Below are 21539 nucleotides of genomic sequence, written 5' to 3' on the forward strand. Positions count from 1 at the left end.
TTAAAAAGGTATTGAGCACTGATTCGCAGCCCTTTACATACTGTGGTTTTATTTTTGTGGCACCACTGTAGCTGATTTATCCTGAAACAATCATTCAGACACAAACACTAATTTGAAGCAGTTTTAATAAATAGTCATATGAGTTGTTTGAGGTTAATATAATCATTATATCTGAAACAATTTTTTTTAGAGCATTAAGAAATAAAATCAACATGTACAAGTAGAAAGAAAACAGATTATGATCTCATGCTAGGCAATAAAACTGTACTCAGGAAGTCAAATCCTGCCACCTCACATCTCTGGTCCACTCAGAAGAAACATCAGTATCCTTTGTGCTTGCTCTTGTCAGTCAGTCGGTCAGTCAGTCAGTCAGGCAGCAAATGTTGACACTAACATACTCGTGCAAGAGAATAAGATCATTATCTTATGCCTTCATATTCTCCCAGGTTGGTACTGAACACAGAAATAAAATGATTCAGAAAAATCTCAAGTCTAGCCTCCTCGAAACCATCAGCACTGGTTTAAGCCAAAAAGGATGCCAAGTTATCCCAGTAATTTTCCTCTAAATAGTTTTTGTGTTTGAATATAATAATGTAAAGAGTTAAGTGTATTTAACTGAGAATAAATTCTATGACAAACTTTATAGAAGCAGGTTTTTCTGCCACTGCCTGGACCGAGCAAGACGGACAAGCTCTCAGCATCAGTATCATTTTAAAGCATTCTGAGTCGAGTATTAATGTCTGCTGTTAAACAATGTGTTCTACAGAAACAACTTAAACTGTTTGCATATTGTGTAAGTGCAACGATGTGGCTAATATGAACAAGCAACGATCTCAATTCCCACCTCTCTTTATAGGAGGAAGGCAGAAGTCAACGCTCACAGTCTCTTCCTCTTTAAGATCATGTTTAACATCAGAAGGCTATAGAGTTAAACCCCTAAAATACACAGTTTGTCTTCATGAATATGGTGATACTAAGATGGCTGCTACTTTCAAGAAAAATAATCATAATTTGGTCACTTAACAGATAAACAACTTGCCGTCCGGTATTTACATTTTTGAATGTGCAACATCAGCATTGGTAAGTATGTACATGCCATCTAACTGTTAACCCTGTGGTGTATACACAGTACAAGAAAGCTGATCAGTTCGGCGATACGGCCATCCACGCTGAGTGCAACAGAAATGAGAGTGAAGAGCATCTGAACCAGCGGTCAGCCCTACAACACAACCATCAACAAGTCAGAGTAAAAGGAGCATCTGTTTAGTCACTAGATGATCAGTAATATGAACAGACGGCATGTTTTACCAGGTATAGGGTCCTCTAGTAGCTGAAGCGTTGCACAGTGTGCCTGCACCATTCTCCCATCTGCCACTGACGGAATCTCATCGCCACTCGCTCGAGTACGTCCTTGCGTGCACATACACGACTAGTTAAACCACAACTACGTGCACCAGGTCCTCAGAGCTGTGATTTTCAAAAAGGAAACAAAAAACAACCTCTAGGCTTTGAGCGTCGCTGCTCTGGTGTAGTGTTCTCTCTTCACGTCCTACGGCTCCATCACAGGGTGGAGTAAAACAAGATGTAGGCTGCAGAGGACTTGACGGAGGAGGTGGAGATGTCGGTCACCTCGTGGTCATCGAACTTGTACCAGCGCTGCTTATGGACGTTCTTACAGTAGGCTGTGTAATGGCCGCCATCTAAACCCCCATAGTGGTTCTGGTAGGAGAAAAGAAGGAGGCTGAGCTTTCCTAAGCAGCTACATAATTATTAAAGTTAATTGTTACTTGATACAGTTTTGAATGTGTGTTTAACCCCATTTTTTTACGTACAGAGTATGGCTGAATAATTTGGAAAACAATGCCTAATTAAAATTATTTTTGTGCTATTGGAGACAATGGTCATTTTTGCATAATTTTTCTCATTTTCATTGAGAAATATATTAATTTGTTATTTTTCTGCGAGGATCTGTACCAAGCCAAGATTTTTTCTTAAAGGAATGGATCTGATCTTTTCAAGTGGGGTTGTACTAATTACTTATCCATAGTCAGAGTATTACATACTGTACACATCAGTTGGCAAACCCCCAGTGCAGAGAAGCAGGCAGGCATGCAAGCTGAGCAATATGTGGATGGCTCAGAAACCAAATCTATTTAAGCCACCTAAAAAAAACTCAATAAAAGTTTTAGTGTACGCCATATGTAGAAGATTTGGTTTCTGAGCCCTCCACATAATGCTCAGCTTGTGTGCCCTCATTAACCAGGCCCCACCCTACCTGTCTGAGCTCCTCCATCATCACACTCCCAACCACACACTCCGCTCTGACAATGCAAACCTCTCTCCAGTTACACATGCTCTCCTTAAAGCCACCAAACACCACTGGGAAAAATAGTAATTTTAGCGTACTGAACACAAGAGCTGCTGGTCTACCACTGCCTCAGTCATTTAGTTGTTTTATTAATTGTGTGACTTTGGTGAATCCAAACTAATGCAAAAGTCATACAGTAACACAAAATAACTGATCGAGGCAGTGGTAGACCAGCAGCTCCTGTGTTCAGTGAGCTAAAATGACTGTTTTATTCAAAGAGTCTGGCTTTGAAGAGAGCGACATAATGGATTCAGTTCCCTTTTTTAGGTGGAAAATTACATTTTATTGTTGACCCCTCCACAGCAGTACACTGCTTAGCTTCCGTGTTGGTATTCGTGCCTACTGCTCCACACTAGGGGTGTACTGACCAACATCTACTGTATATAAAACATTGACTACAGATAAGTAACTCATACAGCTCCACTTCAAAAGATCCGAACTATAACTTAAAGACATGATTTGTAGGTTGGGACATCACTGCAGCTCCACAAAACCTAATTTACAACGGTATTTTGACACATATTTTGCCTTTAACAAACATTGCGCCTCCTGCAGTTTTGTTAAATGTCCAATGAACTGTTCAGCCCTTGCGCACAGTCAGCTCTTCTTGTGGCCAAAACATTGGTACACTAATTTGTTGTCGACTTATTTTCCAACTATTTATGGACTCTACCAACCAAAGGACTGACAGCTTTATGAAAAATGTACAAGATATAACTAAACGACAATAGTTCTAATACGACATTCTTATGTATAATTTATTATCTGCATGTCTTATCCTTCTTTTAATGTTTGTATTTTTGAGTATATTCCTTGTCTTTACATTGTTTCACAGCCTAGAGTCTCTTAACCTCTCCTGGAACATACTTCCATTAAATAATCTGTACTGTTTTTATATATGCCAATAAAAAATGTAAAAAGGCAACCTTCAAATACATAATTATTATCATGATTTTCTTAATACACTTCACAACAGAATTAATTTCACTTCTACTCACAGAAACTCCATAAAGGCTGTATTTCTTCAGGTTCTGTTTGGGTCCAATGACGTACTGGGCCAGGTCCAGAGAGTCTAGAGGGAAGTCTACAGACGTCTGCAGCTTCTGCTTCCATCTGCCCTCATAGGAGAACCTGCAGAAATTACACCCAGGTTTCAGTGTGGAAACACTAAGAAAATTACCAAGATATCAGTCCAGATTCACATCTTCTAAATTCTTGGAGATAAATTAAAATTTCTAAATCATATTTAACACCCTGTAAAAGTGAGTATTGCAACAGTAACTTACAATGGTTTTACTAAAAGTGATAAAGCATTTAGTCTTTGTCTACATTATTTTAAATCACAACAGACCGTTTTAAGTGCACCAGGAGAATGGGTGGGACCTTCCAGACCTCCAGTTTCTTGGTGGAGTCTCTGTGGGCTTTGCAATGTCTGCAGAACACCTTGTTGTTGTCGGTCAGCTTCTCTTCCTTGGAGAACAGCCTCAGACAATCCTGCCAAGGAGTAGCAAACATATCAGGCAAGTATAACAAACAAAGATCATACAGATTTTTGTTGTGACTTTTTATATATATATATCAGTGTTTCCCATTAATTAACGAAACGATGGCGGCCTGCCATAGTTTAATTTGACCCGCCATAGTTTGTAAATAAAAGATTTAGGCTGCCGAAAGTATTGACTTCTCATGATATAAATAATATCTCGAACGCCGTAGTGTTTTGTGCCGATGTGCTCAGGCTGTCAGATCCAGCGCTCAACAGTGCGAGCGTTTCACTTGACTAAAAATACGTGTGTGGGAACTGTAAAAAATATTTAGGGGCACATGTGCGCATAAAAAAAAATCAGCCGAAGCAGCCTATATTTTTGTCAATAAAAATATATGATAATCTAACCGCAAATGTTGGAGGAACTCCAGCCGCCTTCCCTCTTCCCTCTTCCCTCTTCCCCGTGTGACACGATTATGGGCGGTTTTCCAAGCCACTGTCGGCACAATGAATATAAGTCCCACTGTCGGCTGGGTGGAAATAAGTCAAAGGGCTCTAGTTTCCCAGCGCAGCGCAGGGTGGCGAACCCCGCACAGAGCTAGTTTCGAGCAGTGCAACCCGAGGCGCGCTCAGTTTGGTAGTTTGGCAGACCGAGGTGCGCTGAGATGGGTGTGGTGGCGCAGCAGGGTGAGGTGTCGACAGATCCAGCTTGGTGCAGTGACAGTTTCGTGCCAAAAGGCTTCGCTGAAGGTGTGCTAAAAGCTCGCCATCTGAAACCAGGTCTACTGTCAACGCAGGGGGAGCGCAGCCGGTGTAAGCCAAAGTTTGGCTGACCGGCGGACAGTGCGCACACGTCACTAAAACCTCACAGGCAGGTTTCCAGAATATCAGGCACATTAACGATGCAATAAATACCCCCCACCCCCCAAAAAAAACACTATTCAATGCAACTATCTGCAATCAGCACATAAATGTATCTCTATATCGACTGTCCCGTCACATCTGATGTCAGATCAAAGGGGATTGGCACCGCTCGGCATGTTTGGCACGCGTAATGGAAACCCAACCTGAATTGATTAAACAGCTGCAAACTAATGAGTTCACATCCCTCTCAGCCAACCACAAACAGCCACAGCATCAGATAGGGAGTATATATTCAGCATCTGTCATCTTAGAAAAGTCAAAAGAAAAGAAACAGAGTGAGACTGCGAGAGAGAAAGAGAGAGCGCGCGCACGAGAGAAACGCATCATTGATTTACAATTGTGGTGACCTCCTCCCAGGCTACCTTTGCATCATCAGCCCGTGGAGGTCTGCTCGCAGTTCCGTATATTCGGACACTGCGAGCTTGGACCTCCCGGACCAAAACATCAGTTTCCTCCTGGGAGAAGTTTGGCCGTCTGACGCTGCTGCTCTCTTCTGCCATGGTGAATTGAGTAAATTCTCATTACGCCTTCGTGCGGCACATTTAAGGGCGAGGAGAAGGGCTCATTTGATTGGTGTGATGTGTGTAAAACCCACTCCACGCCTTCTCTCCTCCCTCTTTCCACCCAGTTGGCGAAGCGCAGGTGCGCTGCGCCCCCGCCTCGCCCGGTCTGCGAAACTAGAGCCCAAAGTGTGGAGAAGAGGGACCGGGAAAAGCGGCGGACCTCCGGGGAAGCCTGCTCCGTTCTCCCCGCAGTTAGGGACCGTTCACCACGGTACTGCTGCTGGGCAGGGTGGAAATAAGTCCTGCAGAGTTACACAGGACCTGAAGAATGTTTTATGATAGTAATAACATTATATAAGATAATCATATTACAAAGATAATATAAGATAATAACATTAAAGACAAAATGAAAGTGCAATACTTTTTCAAAACTTGATGATTTTACCTTTCTGTACATTTTGTATACAAATTCAATTTACAATGTTCAAAATTTTCTTCGATAGTTTCCCAAAATCCTGTGGGAAACACTGTGTGTACATATATATATATATATATATATATATATATATATATATATATATATATATATATATATATATATGTACAGTCAGGTCCATAATTATTTGGACAATGATACAGTTGTCGTCATTTTGGCTCTGTACACCACCACAATGGGTTTTAAATGAAACAATGAATACCTGCTTAAAGTGCAGACTCTCAGCTTTCATTTAAGGCTTTTTTCAAAAATGTAGTATGAACCGTGTAGGAATTACAACCATTTCTTCACACAGTCCCCCAACTTTAAGGGCTCATAAGTATTTGGACAAACTAACATAATCATCAATTAAACAGTCAGTTTTAATACTTGGTTGCAAATCCTTTACAGTCAATGACTGCCTGAAGGGTTGGACACATAGGCATCATCAGATGCTGGGTTTCTTCCCTGGTGATGCTCTGCCAGCCCTTTACTGCAGCCGTCTGCACTTCCTGCTTGTGTTTTGGGTGTTTTGCCCTCAGTTTTGGCTTCAGCAAGAGAAACGCACGCTTAATTGGATTCAGGTCAGATGATATGACTTGGCCATTGCAGAACATTCCACTTCTTTGCCTTAAAAATGTCTTTGGTTGCTTTTGCAATATGCTTCAGGTCAATGTCCATCTGCACTGTGAAGCATCGTCTAATGAGTTTTGAAGCATTTGGTTGAATCTGAGCAGATAATGGTGCCCCAAACACTTCAGCTTTCATCCTGCTGCTCTTGTAAGCAAGACAAGACTTCACTAGAATAAATACAGTGGGTTTATCACAAGATGCAAACCATTGGTTAGCCTTAAAAATGGAAGGCCAGATTAGAGTTTGTCAAAAACCATCTAAAAAGCCTGTACAGTTGTGGAACAGCATACTATGGACAGATAAAACAAAGATCAACTACCAGAATGATGGGAAGACAAGAGAAGGAAGAAGGGAAGGAACTGCTCATGATCCAACGCACACCACCTCATCAGTGAAGCATGGTGGAGGTACTGTTATGTCATGGCCATGTATGGCTGCCAGTGGAACTGGTTCTCTTGTATTTATTGATGATGTGACTGCTGAGAAGAGCAGCAGGATGAAAGCTGAAGTGTTTGGGGCACCATTATCTGCTCAGATTCAACCAAATGCTTCAAAACTCATTAGACGATGCTTCACAGTGCAGATGGACAATGACCTGAAGCATACTGCAAAAGCAACCAAAGACATTTTTAAGGCAAAGAAGTGGAATGTTCTGCAATGGCCAAGTCATATCATCTGACCTGAATCCAAGTGAGCATGCGTTTCTCTTGCTGAAGCCAAAATTGAGGGCAAAACACCCAAAACACAAGCAGGAAGTGCAGACGGCTACAGTAAAGGGCTGGCAGAGCATCACCAGGGAAGAAACCCAGCATCTGATGATGCCTATGTGTCCAACACTTCAGGCAGTCATTGACTGTAAAGGATTTGCAACCAAGTATTAAAACTGACTGTTTAATTGATGATTATGTTAGTTTGTCCAAATACTTATGAGCCCTTAAAGTTGGGGGACTGTGTGAAGAAATGGTTGTAATTCCTACACGGTTCATACTACATTTTTGAAAAAAGCCTTAAATGAAAGCTGAGAGTCTGCACTTTAAGCAGGTATTCATTGTTTCATTTAAAACCCATTGTGGTGGTGTACAGAGCCAAAAATGATGACAACTGTATCATTGTCCAAATAATTATGGACCTGACTGTATGTGTATATATATATATATATATATATATATATATATATACTTCATAAACTTCCAAGATGTGGTCTCTATGTGTTCGTCAAGAGAATCAAACTGAAACTCAACTGATGGTTGACAAAGTCTGGAAAACTACAGCCTGAAGTAAAAATGGTGAGTAAATGTTTACGTTAATGTGGACTCTGCTATTCACACATTCAACTCAATTATGTAAACTGTTTTTCACTGCCCTCAACAATGAATCTCAGTAATGTTAAGAAAAATCTGCACATTCTGACAAGCCTTAGCCTACAACAAACTGTTAAACATTGAGAAAACTCTGACCGACCTGCAGGGAGCACTTGCTGGTGGAGGCCAGAGGCAGCGACAGGTACATAAAGGTCTCAAATGTCCGTGACTTGCGGTGGCAGGTCAGACACTGCACAGTGGACTTGAACTGGCCCTGGAACAGCGCTACAATGATGGACTCGTTCAGCAGCTTGTGTTTGCTCCAGGCCAAGTCGGCTGCCGTCTGATCGTCCAGATGATCGTTTTCCTCCTCCTTGTACCGCTTCCTGTTGTCCGCCTGACACCAAAGACGTGAAAACAACATGTTGGTAAACAAGAACTACTGCAGCTTCAGGTGTTAGCAAAACCTGCCTTCATGACTCATGGCAGATACGTAATCAGTATCTGGAAGATTAAAATTACTTTACTGCAGTTAGCACAGAGAAAACAGAACTCAATGAGAACTGCAGACTGAATGTCTAAGTAATAAACGTTTCAACGCCTCTCTAATGACTTTCAGCCTCATTAGCATGCAGTTCAGCCAGATCACTCTCATTGTGAAAGGTAGGAAGATATGAGAGGGAGGTTAACACTTGCTAATTAATATCCCATTAATTAGACTGACTAATTTATCAAATAGCCTGGAGAGACAAAGTGGACTGGGACAGGGCCGGCCTGATGGCAGACGGGTCTGAACATCACACAAAAGGGATGTGATGAGATGGAGAGTGTCATGAAAAATGCACATCATCAGCTGCTACAACCTAATTGGCACCTCATCCTTACAATATAATAGCTTGATAAGTAAAATGGGGTTAGAAATCCCAGTTAAAAGACGGCTGTCACGGCATCTCAAAGCTGCCTGTTCTTCTAAGAACCATCTCTGACAGCCTGTGGCCTTCACTACAAAAATTGTCTTTGAATGTTTTAGTGAATCTAAAAATAGAAAATGTAAATATCAAGCTATGAAATTATCTCTTTTTCTTTTTTACCAAATCACCTAGTCCTTTCCCCCAATCAAATGCACATGAAGCCAGTAAAATCAGTCGATACAGGCAATGAGGCATGTCTTGGGTCTACATGCACAGAGGTTCTGACGGGAGCATCAGACCAGACAGATTCAGAGACGCCACACTCACACTGCTGCAGGAGGATCAAGGACACACAGCTATTTACTTACTCTCTAATTTGCCATCAAAATGAACCCAGGTGAAAAAAAACAGAAAGAAGGAAAATGATAAAAGACTACGTTTTAATTGTTAAACAGGCAAATGTGCAACAACAAACAGGGGTAGAAGAAGACAAGCCATAGAAAGCCATGGTTAAAATGAATAAATTACTTGTTATTTATTCACTCAGTATTTAATTCAGGGTGAGCACATTTAGATGTTAAGGTTTCTCTTTTCTGTTTCTTTTGCTCGCTGCAGATATCAAAAGGTTTTTTAAAGGAATACTTTACCCAAAAAAATGATCAATTAGTCATGCTGTGTTGCCTTGAACTCGTGAAGAAAACATGAAAACGTACAGGACTCTATCTAGTGCCAGGGTTTGGTTGGTCCATCTTGGGCTACTGAAAAATCACGGCGTGCAACAAGTCGAACTCTGTTAACAAGGACCCCTCCCTATGTAGATATAAACGGCTCATTCTAAGGTAAGGGAAACACCACGACTCTTATTGCCAGGTGATTTTACAGTAAAGAAAACACACCAATCAAGCAATGCTCTGTTGGGAAACCTTTGGTCCTGACATTCATGTGGATGGTAATTGATGCTCTCCACCTACCCGAACACTGTTGCATACAAAATAAACCCCCTCATGGCAACGGCACTTATCGATGGCAGCGGCCCCCCAGCAAGACAATGCACCATGCCACACCACAGAAATGCTCAGGCATGACCCAAGGAATGGGACATAGAGCTTAAGGCATCAACCTGACCTCCAAATACCCCAGATCCCAACCTGATCAAACATTTTAAGGGACGTGCTGGTACCCCAGAGGTACCCCCGACCCATGATGGGTGCTCCTTGGATCAGACTTGGCTCTGACCTGTCAAGGCACAGCCACAGGACCTCTAGAGGGTGTTAGCTTCAGATATTTTGAGTCCTGTGGGTTGTGAGGTGGGGTACCAGCATGTCCCACAGATGTTTGATCAGATGGAGATCTGGGGAATTTGGAGGCCAGGTTGATGCCTTGAGCTCTTTGTCATGTTCCTCGGACCATTCCTGAGCAGTTTTTGTGGTGTGGCATGGCACATTGTCTTGCTGGGGGGCCATAGCTACTGGGGAATGCCGTTGCCATAATAGGGGCTGCCTGGTCCATACTTGTGTTTAAGTGGGTGGACTGGTCAGGTGGCAACCACACGAATGTCAGAACCCAAAGTTTCCCAACAGAACATTGCACTGTAACAAGATGATCAGTGTTGTTCACTTCATCTGTCAGTGGTTTTAATGTTTTGACTGATGGGTGTATATCTATTATATCATATTCCATTTCTGCCAATTTATTCTCCCAAATCCTACACACACACAGCTTTTAAACATGGCCCCCAATCAATCAATATCTTTGCCATTTTCCGTGAACACAAAGGTCTTGTCACGAATTCAAGGTAACATGGCATGACTAACTGATATACACATGGTCATTTTGTAGGTGGAGTATGTCTTTAAGACTTAATTTATGCCACACTGATGATTGTGTATTAAATGTTGCATGAAACAAGTGTGCGCACTACCTTGTTGAGGTCCTCGTGAAGCCCATCCATGAGGAACAGCAGCAGCTCCTGGGAGTCCTGCTGGTCATAGCCAGCAAACTGGTCGTTGATCTTGCCTATGGTGACTTTGAAGTCCCGCGGACTGATGCACTTGTACAGACCGGCCCATAAGGCCTTCATGATCACACCAAACTCCTCCGCCACCTCCCCTTTATGACCGAGGATGTTGTACCTGGCAGAGGAAGAGGGCATGTATTGAATATTTAACTAATACATGATTTTTTTTAATGGTGAGTAACTTCACTTATTTGGTCCCTGACCTGTTGATGTCCTCCAGGTAGTAGTTGTTGTTGAAGTACTCAGCCATGGCAGGAGTGTTACACAGACATTGCAAGATGGAGTTCATGTAGCATGTGTTGCCCATGTTACGCAGGCCGGTCAGCGAAGCACCGAGACCTCCAAATGTAGGGTTCAGGTTGCGGATTTTGGCAGCTGACGGCCGTGCGATTTCTACTTTAGAATAAACTTTAGCAGTGGCAGGTCTGCGGGACAGAGGAGCACAGTGAGAGATTACCAGACTAGTTTCTGCAGAGATAAGACTAAAGTAAATACAATGTGTAATATGTCCAAAGGGAGACAGAGCAGCTAGTTTATGATAACAGACACCAGATGCAGGACAATGTCCACTTCTCACAGTCACTGGAACATTCTATAATTGACGGACATAAAAAAATCTGTGTGCCTTACTTAGTCTCTCTGTTGATGGTGGGTATGACAGCAGCAGTGGTCGGGGCGGTCGCCTTCTTCTGGGCCTCCTCTCTCAGTTCCTGACTGATATCAGGGGATGAATAGGAGCGTTTCAGTTTGGACTGTTCCCGCTCTCGTTCCCGGTTGGCATCTGGCTCAGCTGGTCGTGGTGGTTTCTGTTTAACAGTTGGCGGTGTGGAGGGTGGGGTCTGGGGAACAGTGACTTCAGGGGGGTACAGGTGGACACGGTTGGTAGGGGAATGGTAGTATCGGTACGTCCCCGTCACTGTGTCGAGGAACTAGCCAAAAAAGGAGGGGTGAACATGAAAAGAAAGAACATTAGGTTTCAAAGTAACAATCAGGCACACAGAAATAATTATTTCCCAATTAAATTCTATGGCTTTTTAACTTTCTGTCATTTATCTTAAGTTACTCCAAATGACTCAACATATTTTAGATTTAAATGTCTGGTACCTTCATCCAACCGTCTGGAAGGCCTGGCACACTCCTACCCATCTCCTCACTCCTGGCTCGAGTCAGGGGCTCCCTCTGTGGATAAACACAAACACACACCGACTTTACATTTGAAAATGTCTACAGGACAAACTTGTGTCTCCAGTAACAAACCACAGACACACAAACTGCATCTGCAATTATTGTATTTTCTATCAAACTATTAATGATTTGAGTCTGTCATGTACTTAACTCAGACTAACAGTGATGCAGGTTGGACACTTGTCAGCAGCCAGTCTAAATGGAAAAGGCTGGACAATATCAGCTAGTGTGTGTGCGTCAGAGAGCAAGCATACAGAGAGAACTGAAAGTGAAACTTCACTTTATTTGGTACTTCTGTAAAATTAGTTCTGGATATCTATAACATTTAGAAGTGTGTGTTTAGTGTTAGGAGACACAGTTGCAGATAACCAGCTGTCTCTGGGTCAAATGTGGATTACACATGCATTCAGTAGACCAATAACAAACATGGGTGCGCTGAACAAAGGCTTTTAGCTTTAAAAAATAATTGTCTTGCTTTAGCTTTAGATTTAGATTACTTTGTGCGGTGGTGTTTCAATATTAATGTAACATAATCTATAGTAATCTTGGCTAGCTAGCTTCGGATATCACCTTTATTGGTTTTGTGTCTCATCATATTTAGGAGAGAAAAGGGCCCCGATTTCAAATTGCAGGCAAGGAAACAAAATGCTGTTTTACATCAATAGGCTACAATCCTTTTCTTATTTCACACCCAATTTTTTGTACCAGCCTGCCGAAAAAAAAAAGGTGAAAAATTTTCCACACTAACTGACAACTACTAAGACACTTAATTGCTGACGACACAGAGATATTATGTGATACCAACAACATTATACTATTGTCTCACGAGCCTTGTTAGAAGTCGTAACAAAACATCGGACATCATACACAAATATAAACAAAACTTAAACTTAACTTACTTCTTAAATCATTAACTTTCAAATGTAATAATTTCATTTTAAGAAAAGCTGAAAGCAAAAAACTCAGTGGATGTTTTTTCCTCCTATTACATCAACATAAAACTGTTATCAGTAGGACCTTTAAGGGACTCTACGGTTGGCATCTGATCCCTGTTGTGTGATTTGATGACTTTGCTGATTGCACTGGATGCTTGTGTCGTGACCAGCGAAAGCACAACTATTAAACACCCCGCACACACAGGGGTGAAGTGAGACATCAAACTGTCGTGGTGATTAACACCGACAGCAAAGGAAGGCTCACCTTAATCTCACTCACTATATGGTTGGGAGCAGGCGAGTCCAGAGACATACTCTTCGATGGAGTGTCGGTGTTCTGCTCTTTTCCCCTCTTCTCTTTCTCGTCCCACACCCTGTTCTCTTTGTCCTCCTTTTCTTGTGCCTTCTGCCTTTCCAGTTTCTTTTTCTCCTGAGGTCCACTCTCTTCCTCGTCCTTCTTCTTCTCATTTTGCTCCTTTTCAAGCCTTTCCTTTTGTTCTCTTTCCCGCCTCTCCTCTTCTACACGACGCTCCTGGTTGCGTTTCTCCTGCTCTTGTCTGGCCTTCTCCATCACTGCCACTGCCTCGGAGTGTATCTTACTTTGTTCTTCCTTAGACAGAGAAGTATTGGGGATGAGCGGTGGTTTCACTGAGCGGTCAGGGATAATTGGGCCGTTCTGTGTGGACTCCTTCGCTGACCCGTTCTGGCTGGGCTTAGGCTCATCTGACACCCGAACGGAGGGTTTCTTGGTACGGTCAAACTGGGACAGAGGAAGAAGAGGGTAAAACTAAAAATGAGCAATTTTGAGACACACTAGGGAGTCCTTTATGCTTTGTACTATCCCAAAGCCTAATAGTTATCAATATGGAAACAATACCTGTGGGAAGGCCCTGGCTGTTGCAGGTGACTGGTTGACCTTCTTACTGAGGTCTTGCTCAGAATTTGTGGAGCCTTTGGCAGGGGAATCAACAGTGTCCGGCAGCCTGTCAGTAATCATGGAAGTTTTAGATGGTGGAGGTTCTGCTGGTGCAAGACCATTCACCTGCACAGGAGCTGAGGGTTCCTGAGGCTCGGGGGCAACCTCAGGCTCTGGTAGAGGTGGGGTGGGAGGCTTTGGTTCCTCTAGGGATGGGTAGCTAAAGTTCACTGTTAAAAAATGAAAGAGAATAAATTAATTTGGAGAGAAACATTAGACTAAAGAGTCCAGCTACACAGCACATGATGAGTATTACAAGATTAAGGCCCTGTCTTCACGTATAAAGTTATTTTTGAAAACAGATCTTTCCTCTACGTCTTGGCCTCTTGTCCACACACAAACATATGGACGTGTTTGGGAAACAAATATCCTCCTTAAAGTGCGCACACCTGTTCTTGCTTTGTGTAAGAGCATGAACCTGAAACAATAAAAACAACAGTGGACTACCTGTTTGTTAATGTTTTGTTAGCACTGCATGGTCTACTGACTTTACATTTTACACTTAGTTTTGCTACACCACTTCACAGACCAACAGAGGTGTCTGCTGTGCCCACTGCCCAGTGTTAACTGGTCCACCTCTGTGTGTGCAGTTTAAAGTCAGCATGAAACGACGGCTATGGATCGTCAATGAGGAGTGGATGGAATTTTACACATGTCCAGTGCATTACTCATATCTTTGTGTGAGCTCCTTTATCGTATCAAAGGGGAATCTACGGTGATAAGATCTCCAGTGGGTGTTTTGAAAACGGTAACATATGTCTGTTCACTTTACTACCTTTGCAATGAGGGGAGACTGCAGAAGACAGCTAAAGTTGTTGTGCATTTAAAGTTGTTTTTGATTTTGTAAAATGAAGGTCACGTGGACAGATTTTTTTTTTTTTTAAACCAAGGGGGGAAATATCTGTTTAAAAAACATCTATACAATCTGCATCTACATCTGCATTCTTTTCAGGGGTTTTCAAATGGAAACACCCACTCAGCCTGAAAAGCAGTGACGTAGGTCAGAGCAGCGAGCCCTGGTAATGATAATAAACTGAAAGGGATAGGTTGGATTTTTTGAAGTGGGGTTGTATCAGGTACATATCCACTGTCAGTGTAATATTTTCACTGCTTTACCTTGCTGCTGACAGCCCTCTTCAAATCCACCACACTCCTTTGACAAATCCAATTATTTTACTTTGCATAACACAGGAGCTGTTGGTCTACTGCTGCTGTGATCTGTTAGTTTGTTCATGTTATTATATGACTTTCCAAACCAACTACCGTGGCATCCACAGCAGTACACTGTTAAGCTAACGTGCTGGTTAAGGGGTTGGAGGAAAATACTGTTACTAAGTTGGAAAATCAATTACACAAAATTAGGGGGTTCATATGCAGCAATGTCATCAGGAGAAACCTACGTCAGGCCATTTGGGATGAAATTTTTAGAGGGGACGCTATAGCATTTAGCATACTTAAACTGAAATTTTGAATTGAATACATAAGGAACCCGACTGGGAAGCTACAGAATGATTTAAAAATAGCTTTAAAAAAGGACCCGCCCTTTGGGGCGTCGGTGGCTTAGTGGTAGAGCAGGCACTCCATGTACAAGGCTGTTGCCGCAGCGGCCCGGCTTCGAGTCCAGCCTGTGGCCCTTTGCTACATGTCTCTCCCCCTCTCTCTCTCTCTCTCTCCCCCCCCTTCACGCTTCACTGTCCTATCGATTAAAAGCAAAAAAATGCCCTAAAAAATATCTTTAAAAAAAAAAGAAGAAGAAAAAAAAAAGGACCTGCCCTTTAGTATTTTTAGAAACCATATTCTTCTTAAGTTTCTATCACCGCTACAGGTGAAGAATGCAGATTATGAGCTGGACTAACTAGTCATAATGTGCAACACAACTGATGTAGGAACATTTGTTTTAAGAGCTATTTCAGGTGAGCCATTAAAATCAAATCCAAAAAACACAAGCATGATGTGGGATTCAAGGCTCACAAATAGATTTGTGGTCAATATAAAGTCTGCCATTTTGATAAAATCTGAGATTGAATTAACCCCACTTTATTTTACCAATATATTGTTTTTACTGTTTCTTAAAATAAAATGACAACAGCTGCATGAAAACAACCCTGGCAATAAATCAAACTATGTGGTCTGATAAATAACAAAGAGCTACAGCTGTAGCGTGCATGCTGTGCTGTTGATACTCACACAGAGGGAGGGAGCTGATGATATTCTGTTTGGGGGGGTGAACTTTAGCATTGGTTGTATACATGGGGTAAAACCACAGCCAGTTCTCGTAGCCTCCCTCCAGCACCAGCGGCTCACTACGCAGGATGGTGATGCTGTCCCACTGTGGAGTGTGCAAACACATTATTGTATCTCACAGGAAAGTTCTGCTGTTGTTATTCACACTCTGAGAGTCACACATAAGCATGTGCACAAATGGCAACACCCACACACACTCACACAGTTACCTTAAAGAGGGCATCTTTGAGGCTCTGCAAGGTGGTGCCCAGTTTAAGGTCAGTGACAGAGCTGAACCAGTCCAGCAGGACTATATAGTCCACAAGTCCCCGCTGCCTCCAATGCTCTTTTGACACATCGGGCAGGTTCGCCTCAATCTGATTCACAGTGATTCTGACAAGTCACGACATATGGGTTTAGGGAAATGAGACATTTATCCTCTCATTGTTTGAAAGTTAATAACAAACAGAAGAAACAGAAACAAGTTAAAAGAATACTTTAACCGCAAAGTGACTATTTGTAAATCAGTTACTCACTGCAAGTTACATTGAATTCTCTCCAGTGATCAGAGAATCCAAAAGAAGAGGAAGATTCTTTATGAATTGAAGTCAACATGGACTGCGTTTAACTTCATCATATCATCCTGACACAAACTCTCACACAACTCCTGCAGTATATCCCACTTTCATTTATCCAGTCGTGTTCTGTTCTTCCCAAACACAAGCATTGACTGACTTTGACTGCTTTCTCACCCTGGGCTAATGGCCTCCTCAGGCACGCTGATGCAGGTCTGCCCTGGGACCTGAATATGAGACTCCTCAAAGTCCCTGTAGCTGCGGGCATCCATGACAATTATTGTAATCGTCTGGTCCTTCATCATGTTGAAAAGTTTCTCAGCTGAGATCCCACCAGCAGGCACCGCAGCTATCAGATGAAATCATTAAATCAATACAAGACTAAACGCTGTAAAAACAGTCATATATTGGAAATAGAAGCAAATTTCTCAGCAACTCAGAAAGAACCACACAGGCTTATCAGACCTCTCTTGTTTTAGTCTGCTCACCTTTTGAGGTTGTGTTCTTCTGTTCGTTTTGTTCTCCTTTTACCTGACATACAGATACAACAATCATGTTATTAATACATTAGTACTAATTTGATCTATTTGGCTTGATTTCATCATATAGGATATTACTCCAAATAATAAAACATGCCATTACTTACAACAACGTCCTATATTTGCTAACAAAGACAGGAGTGTTGCTGTTATTTATTTCTAGTATGATGTAAACTGCAGGTGTAAACTGTGAGTGCAGCAAATAAAACCAAACCATGCTCCATTACATCATCATGTACACTAATTGTTTTGATATGCAGATACAATGACAGTACATCTCTACCTTTTTGCTGTCCTTCTTGTTCGCTGATGACACTTTTGGAGAGCTTCGACCCGCATCCTTCTCTGTTATTTCCTCCCTCCTTTTCTTCTCCTCTTGTCTCTCCTTCTCCTCAAGTTTTTTCCGAACCTCAACTTCCTCATACCTGTTTAAAATGTAAAGATGTAGTAAAGTAAAGCAGAAAAAAATCCAGATGTCCCATCTTGCAGCTTATACATTGAAAAGGTGTGTACAATCTGAGAGAAACAAAGCTTCTAACCTGAGTTTAAGGCTTTCAGAGAGCTTCTCGGCTTCTTCAATGGCTTTCTTAAAGCTGTTTGGCCCAAGCATGGTCATGTAATACTCCTTTGTACATGGGAAAAGAGAAGAGTTAAACAGAAATAACAAACTCCAATTCTTGATACATCTCTACAACAAATCTTTACATAAAAAACACACTGACATAAGTTACAATTTTACAACTGTTTACTATACCGGTTGGTGCTTGAAGTCTGGTCTTTTCTTGATGATGTCATATACTGTTAAATACTTCATGTACAGGACATACGCTCTCTCCTCATCTCTGTCCAGACGACACTCCTCTGCCGCCTTGAAGATTTTGCAGGCACTCTGAACATAGCTGCAACACAGCAAATAAAAAACTGTCATCAACATGTGACTGCAATATCCTTAGCTCAAGTTAGACTTTCATCTAAGCATGTTATCTCTGTCTCTCTCTCCCCTCACTTAGAGACAAATTCACAGTTCCTTTGTTGAATGATTTTATTTTATGCCATTCTGTGTTAATACTGGTAAACATAAACCTAACATTACCTCCTGGTGCTGGTCTTGTCTGGCTTTATTTCAGCCTTTTTATTGAGTTCACCCAGAGATGTGGACAGGTACAGCTCTTTGACCTCGGTGGAAACTGCAGGCATTTTCGCGGGTGTGTTCAGTCAGAGCTCACAGGCAGGCAACCAGTCAGTGCTGTACACAAGCTCTGAACATCTCTGGAAACAGGTTTGTGAAAGCAAAATAAAGTCAACACAAGCTGCCTCTAAAGCATTCAACTAGTCCTGCTCCAAATCTGTTGTTGAATGACGTTAGCTGAGATTTACGTTGCAGTTAGCTTTTAGTATCACAACAGGTAAACAAATTGAGTTTTCACTGTCATGCAGTATTTAAAAATGGCCACAGTTAAGCTAAAAACACGGCATGACGATGAAAAGTTACATCTATCTAACGTTACCCCATTGACAGGATAATGCTCTCACTGTTAGCGCGTTAGCCAACTTTAGTTAGCTGGCGCAGAATATGTCAACATACACGACAACAAGTAATAGTTTTCTGGCTAACGTTAGCCGCGACCATTTGCCTCGACTGGATGTCCGTTGGGGAGCTAACGGACCACAAACCGACGTTATTCAGCGTATAAGCCTAAATCAGACACTGCTTTAAAATAAACACCCTTTAGCTGGCAAATTAAATATTAACTTAGCTTTGTTACCTTCAGAGTTAGCCAGCTAGCTACGTTAGTTAGCAAGCTGCGCTATGTGCTCACGCAGTTAACCGCTAGCTTATTTAACTACAGCACAGGCAGCCACGGCTTACATCACACACAGCAGTAACGGTGAAACAGATTCCTTCCGGTAATAATACTGACACATATTTAGTAGCCGAGTGCTTGATAAGATACTGAAAATGAAAAATTACCTCCTTCTGGTCCGTTGCTTACACTTTAGCTACTTTTTTTTGACAGCTGATTCCTGATTCCTTGTTCCGCCTCCTCCTCTTCTTCTTCTATGACGTTTTGCAGCAGCTGCTATTCTCAATGTCGCATTACTGCCACCTAGTGGTGCCTATTCTCTGCGTCACCGACCACTTGGTCTTGACCTGACCCACCTTCTCAATACTCCAAAATTCTTTTTTTTTTCACTTAACTGTAGCCCTGATTTTCAAAGGTCAGTGATCATGGCCTCTGTGCCACTTATTTCCTGTAGTCTTTGCTATCATCACACATTGAATGTTTCAGATTTTTTACATTGTTCACAAAACCAGTCAGGTGTGTTCCTGCAATGTCCTATTGTTATTGTCAGGTCTTTGCACTCCCCTTTACTCATGCTCTACTTGCACCACAATCTGTAGCCTGTATGTAATATGTTTATGTTTGTGTATGTTTTGCTGTATATATACAGCTAAAAAAAGGGAGCAATTTAATCACACATCAGATCTCTCGAATTATTCATGTTGAAAATCTTTATTGACATACATTCTATAATTTGTTGAGAACAAAATGACGTAACAACAGTCAGTGGAAACCAAAATCATCAACCCACTGAGATTCAAAATCACACCAAACATCAAAGTAAAAAACTGAAATCACTGGCTGATCCAACTTGTGACTCAGTAGTGTGTATGGACCCACGTGCCTGTATGCGCTCCAGACAATGCGCTCCAGATCTCCTCCCAGACCTGGATCAGGACATCAGTGAGCCCCTGGACAGTCTGTGGCGGCACTTGGCAGCGTCGGATGCACAGATACATAACGTCCTGTTCAGGTGCTGTCTGTTGTCACAACAACAGTCACTCTGTTGTCATATACACACACACGCACAAACAGGACAGGCACCCTGAGCAGTTTGGGATTCGGTGCCTTGCTCAAGGGCACCTCAGCAATGCACCTTGGCAGTGCCCAGCTACCGGTCCGCACTCCATATTTGGTTTGGACGGGGACTTAAACCACAGACCCTCCAATTCCCAACCCAAGTCCCTATGGACTGAACTACAGCTTGATACATTTTCAGTCACAGACCTCCATTTAAAAAGATTTTGGTTGTTAGATATGATTAAGACCTAAATTCTATAGTTTTAAACTACAGTTGAGGAGACAACTGTGGAGAAAGTGAAACCTATGATCTGAATAGTCACTCTAATGAGACTCAATCACATTGGGTTCACTTCTATAGTATGATTAAATAGTGAAAATAAACTATATCCTGTTTTGTGGAGACCCTGTGAAACTCCCTCATGGACCCCTGGGGGTCTCTGGATCCCTGGTTGAGAACCACTGCACTCGAGCCTGACTGATTGTGTTGAAGCTGATACAGGAGGGAAAAAAAGATAAGATGAAGTAAAACTTTGCTTGAACTTTCTGTTTCTTGTCCTTCCTCTACACCCATACTCCTACATATACATGACCAGTCCTCAAGTGATTGATCAATACCAGCTGCATTGCTGCTGTTTAATGACTAATGCTCACAGCAACATAACTCAGGCCAGAGTATAGAGAACATGGATAAACCTTTTGTAGAATGATCACACGTAGTACAGTTGCATAGAGTCTTATAAAATGTTTTATGGGGTTTCTCTTTATCAATACAAAGTTGCAAGCATATATATTTCATGTCTGTGGAACAATCATGGGTGGATTATGAGACAATGGGCCCCTGGGCACAGACATAAAAAAAGGCCCTAGCACCTCTCCTACACAGGAGCAAGACACACAGATGTGGTGGTGGTTTGGGCTCTTTTTTGTTGTTGTTTTGCATCTTTTTGGGATCATTTTGTGTCCCCTAGTGGTTGTTTTGTGTCTCTTTATGGTTAATTTGTCTCCTTGTTGCCATTTAGTGTCTCTTTTAGTCATCTAGTGTCTTTCTTTTTTATAATTTTGAGTCTCTTTCTGGTTGTTTTGTCCCTTTTTGCGGTTCATTTTTATGTCCCCAGTCAGTGATCCTTCCATGGGAACATTGTGGCATAAAACCTAAATGACACTCAAATGACATAAGTTGTTGGCTTGTGCAGCACATCCTGACTATTGCTGAAGTGGCATTGAAATGAATCCATATATCATAAATGTTTCACAATCTGTACATTCACCAATAAAGTTTATATATATTGGGTTGAAAGAGTATTCAGAGGAAGGTATTTGCTTTGCACTGACTTGTATGTTAACAGCTTTTTCATATAACACTTTTAAAACAAATGGTTCACAAAGTGCTGCACAGAATTAAAATAATAGGACCTAGTAAAGCATAGTGCACTGGTGTGCTTTTCAGGAATGCCCTGTTAACACACACACACATTAATCCATACTTGGATTAGCCCAGTACAATCAGTCTAGCACTAAGCAGCCCCACTGGGGCAGGTGTGGGTCATGGGCCATGCTAAAGTCCACCTCAGTGGTGATAATAAGGGAAGGGCAAGTGCTGCTCTGTCATTGTCCACTCTCA

The 21539-nt window shown here is 42.0% G+C and overlaps 1 protein-coding gene across 2 annotated transcripts; it reads right to left on the reverse strand.

Annotated features, from left to right (window-relative positions):
* Window positions 1-107: 107 nt before the first annotated feature.
* usp8 (ubiquitin specific peptidase 8) lies at window positions 108-19124 on the reverse strand. 2 transcript variants are annotated; one of them, XM_033622913.2, is made up of 19 exons: window positions 19024-19124; window positions 18145-18320; window positions 17806-17950; window positions 17591-17676; window positions 17335-17476; window positions 17001-17043; window positions 16690-16861; window positions 16168-16330; window positions 15902-16043; window positions 13616-13884; window positions 13019-13498; window positions 11723-11797; window positions 11249-11547; window positions 10822-11043; window positions 10523-10733; window positions 7851-8087; window positions 3720-3862; window positions 3367-3499; window positions 108-1719 (listed from the first exon to the last, which is right to left on the reverse strand). In XM_033622913.2, exons 2-19 carry the CDS (start codon window positions 18246-18248, stop codon window positions 1561-1563), a joined length of 3225 nt encoding a protein of 1074 aa, XP_033478804.1. In that variant the 5' UTR covers window positions 18249-18320; window positions 19024-19124; the 3' UTR covers window positions 108-1560. The 2 variants fall into 2 exon arrangements, with proteins under 2 accessions (XP_033478804.1, XP_033478794.1); XM_033622903.2 differs by having other exon boundaries at window positions 13004-13498.
* Window positions 19125-21539: the final 2415 nt, after the last annotated feature.

Source organism: Epinephelus lanceolatus, chromosome 2, assembly GCF_041903045.1.
Source record: "Epinephelus lanceolatus isolate andai-2023 chromosome 2, ASM4190304v1, whole genome shotgun sequence".
In the NCBI taxonomy this organism is placed as follows: Eukaryota; Metazoa; Chordata; class Actinopteri; order Perciformes; family Serranidae; genus Epinephelus; species Epinephelus lanceolatus.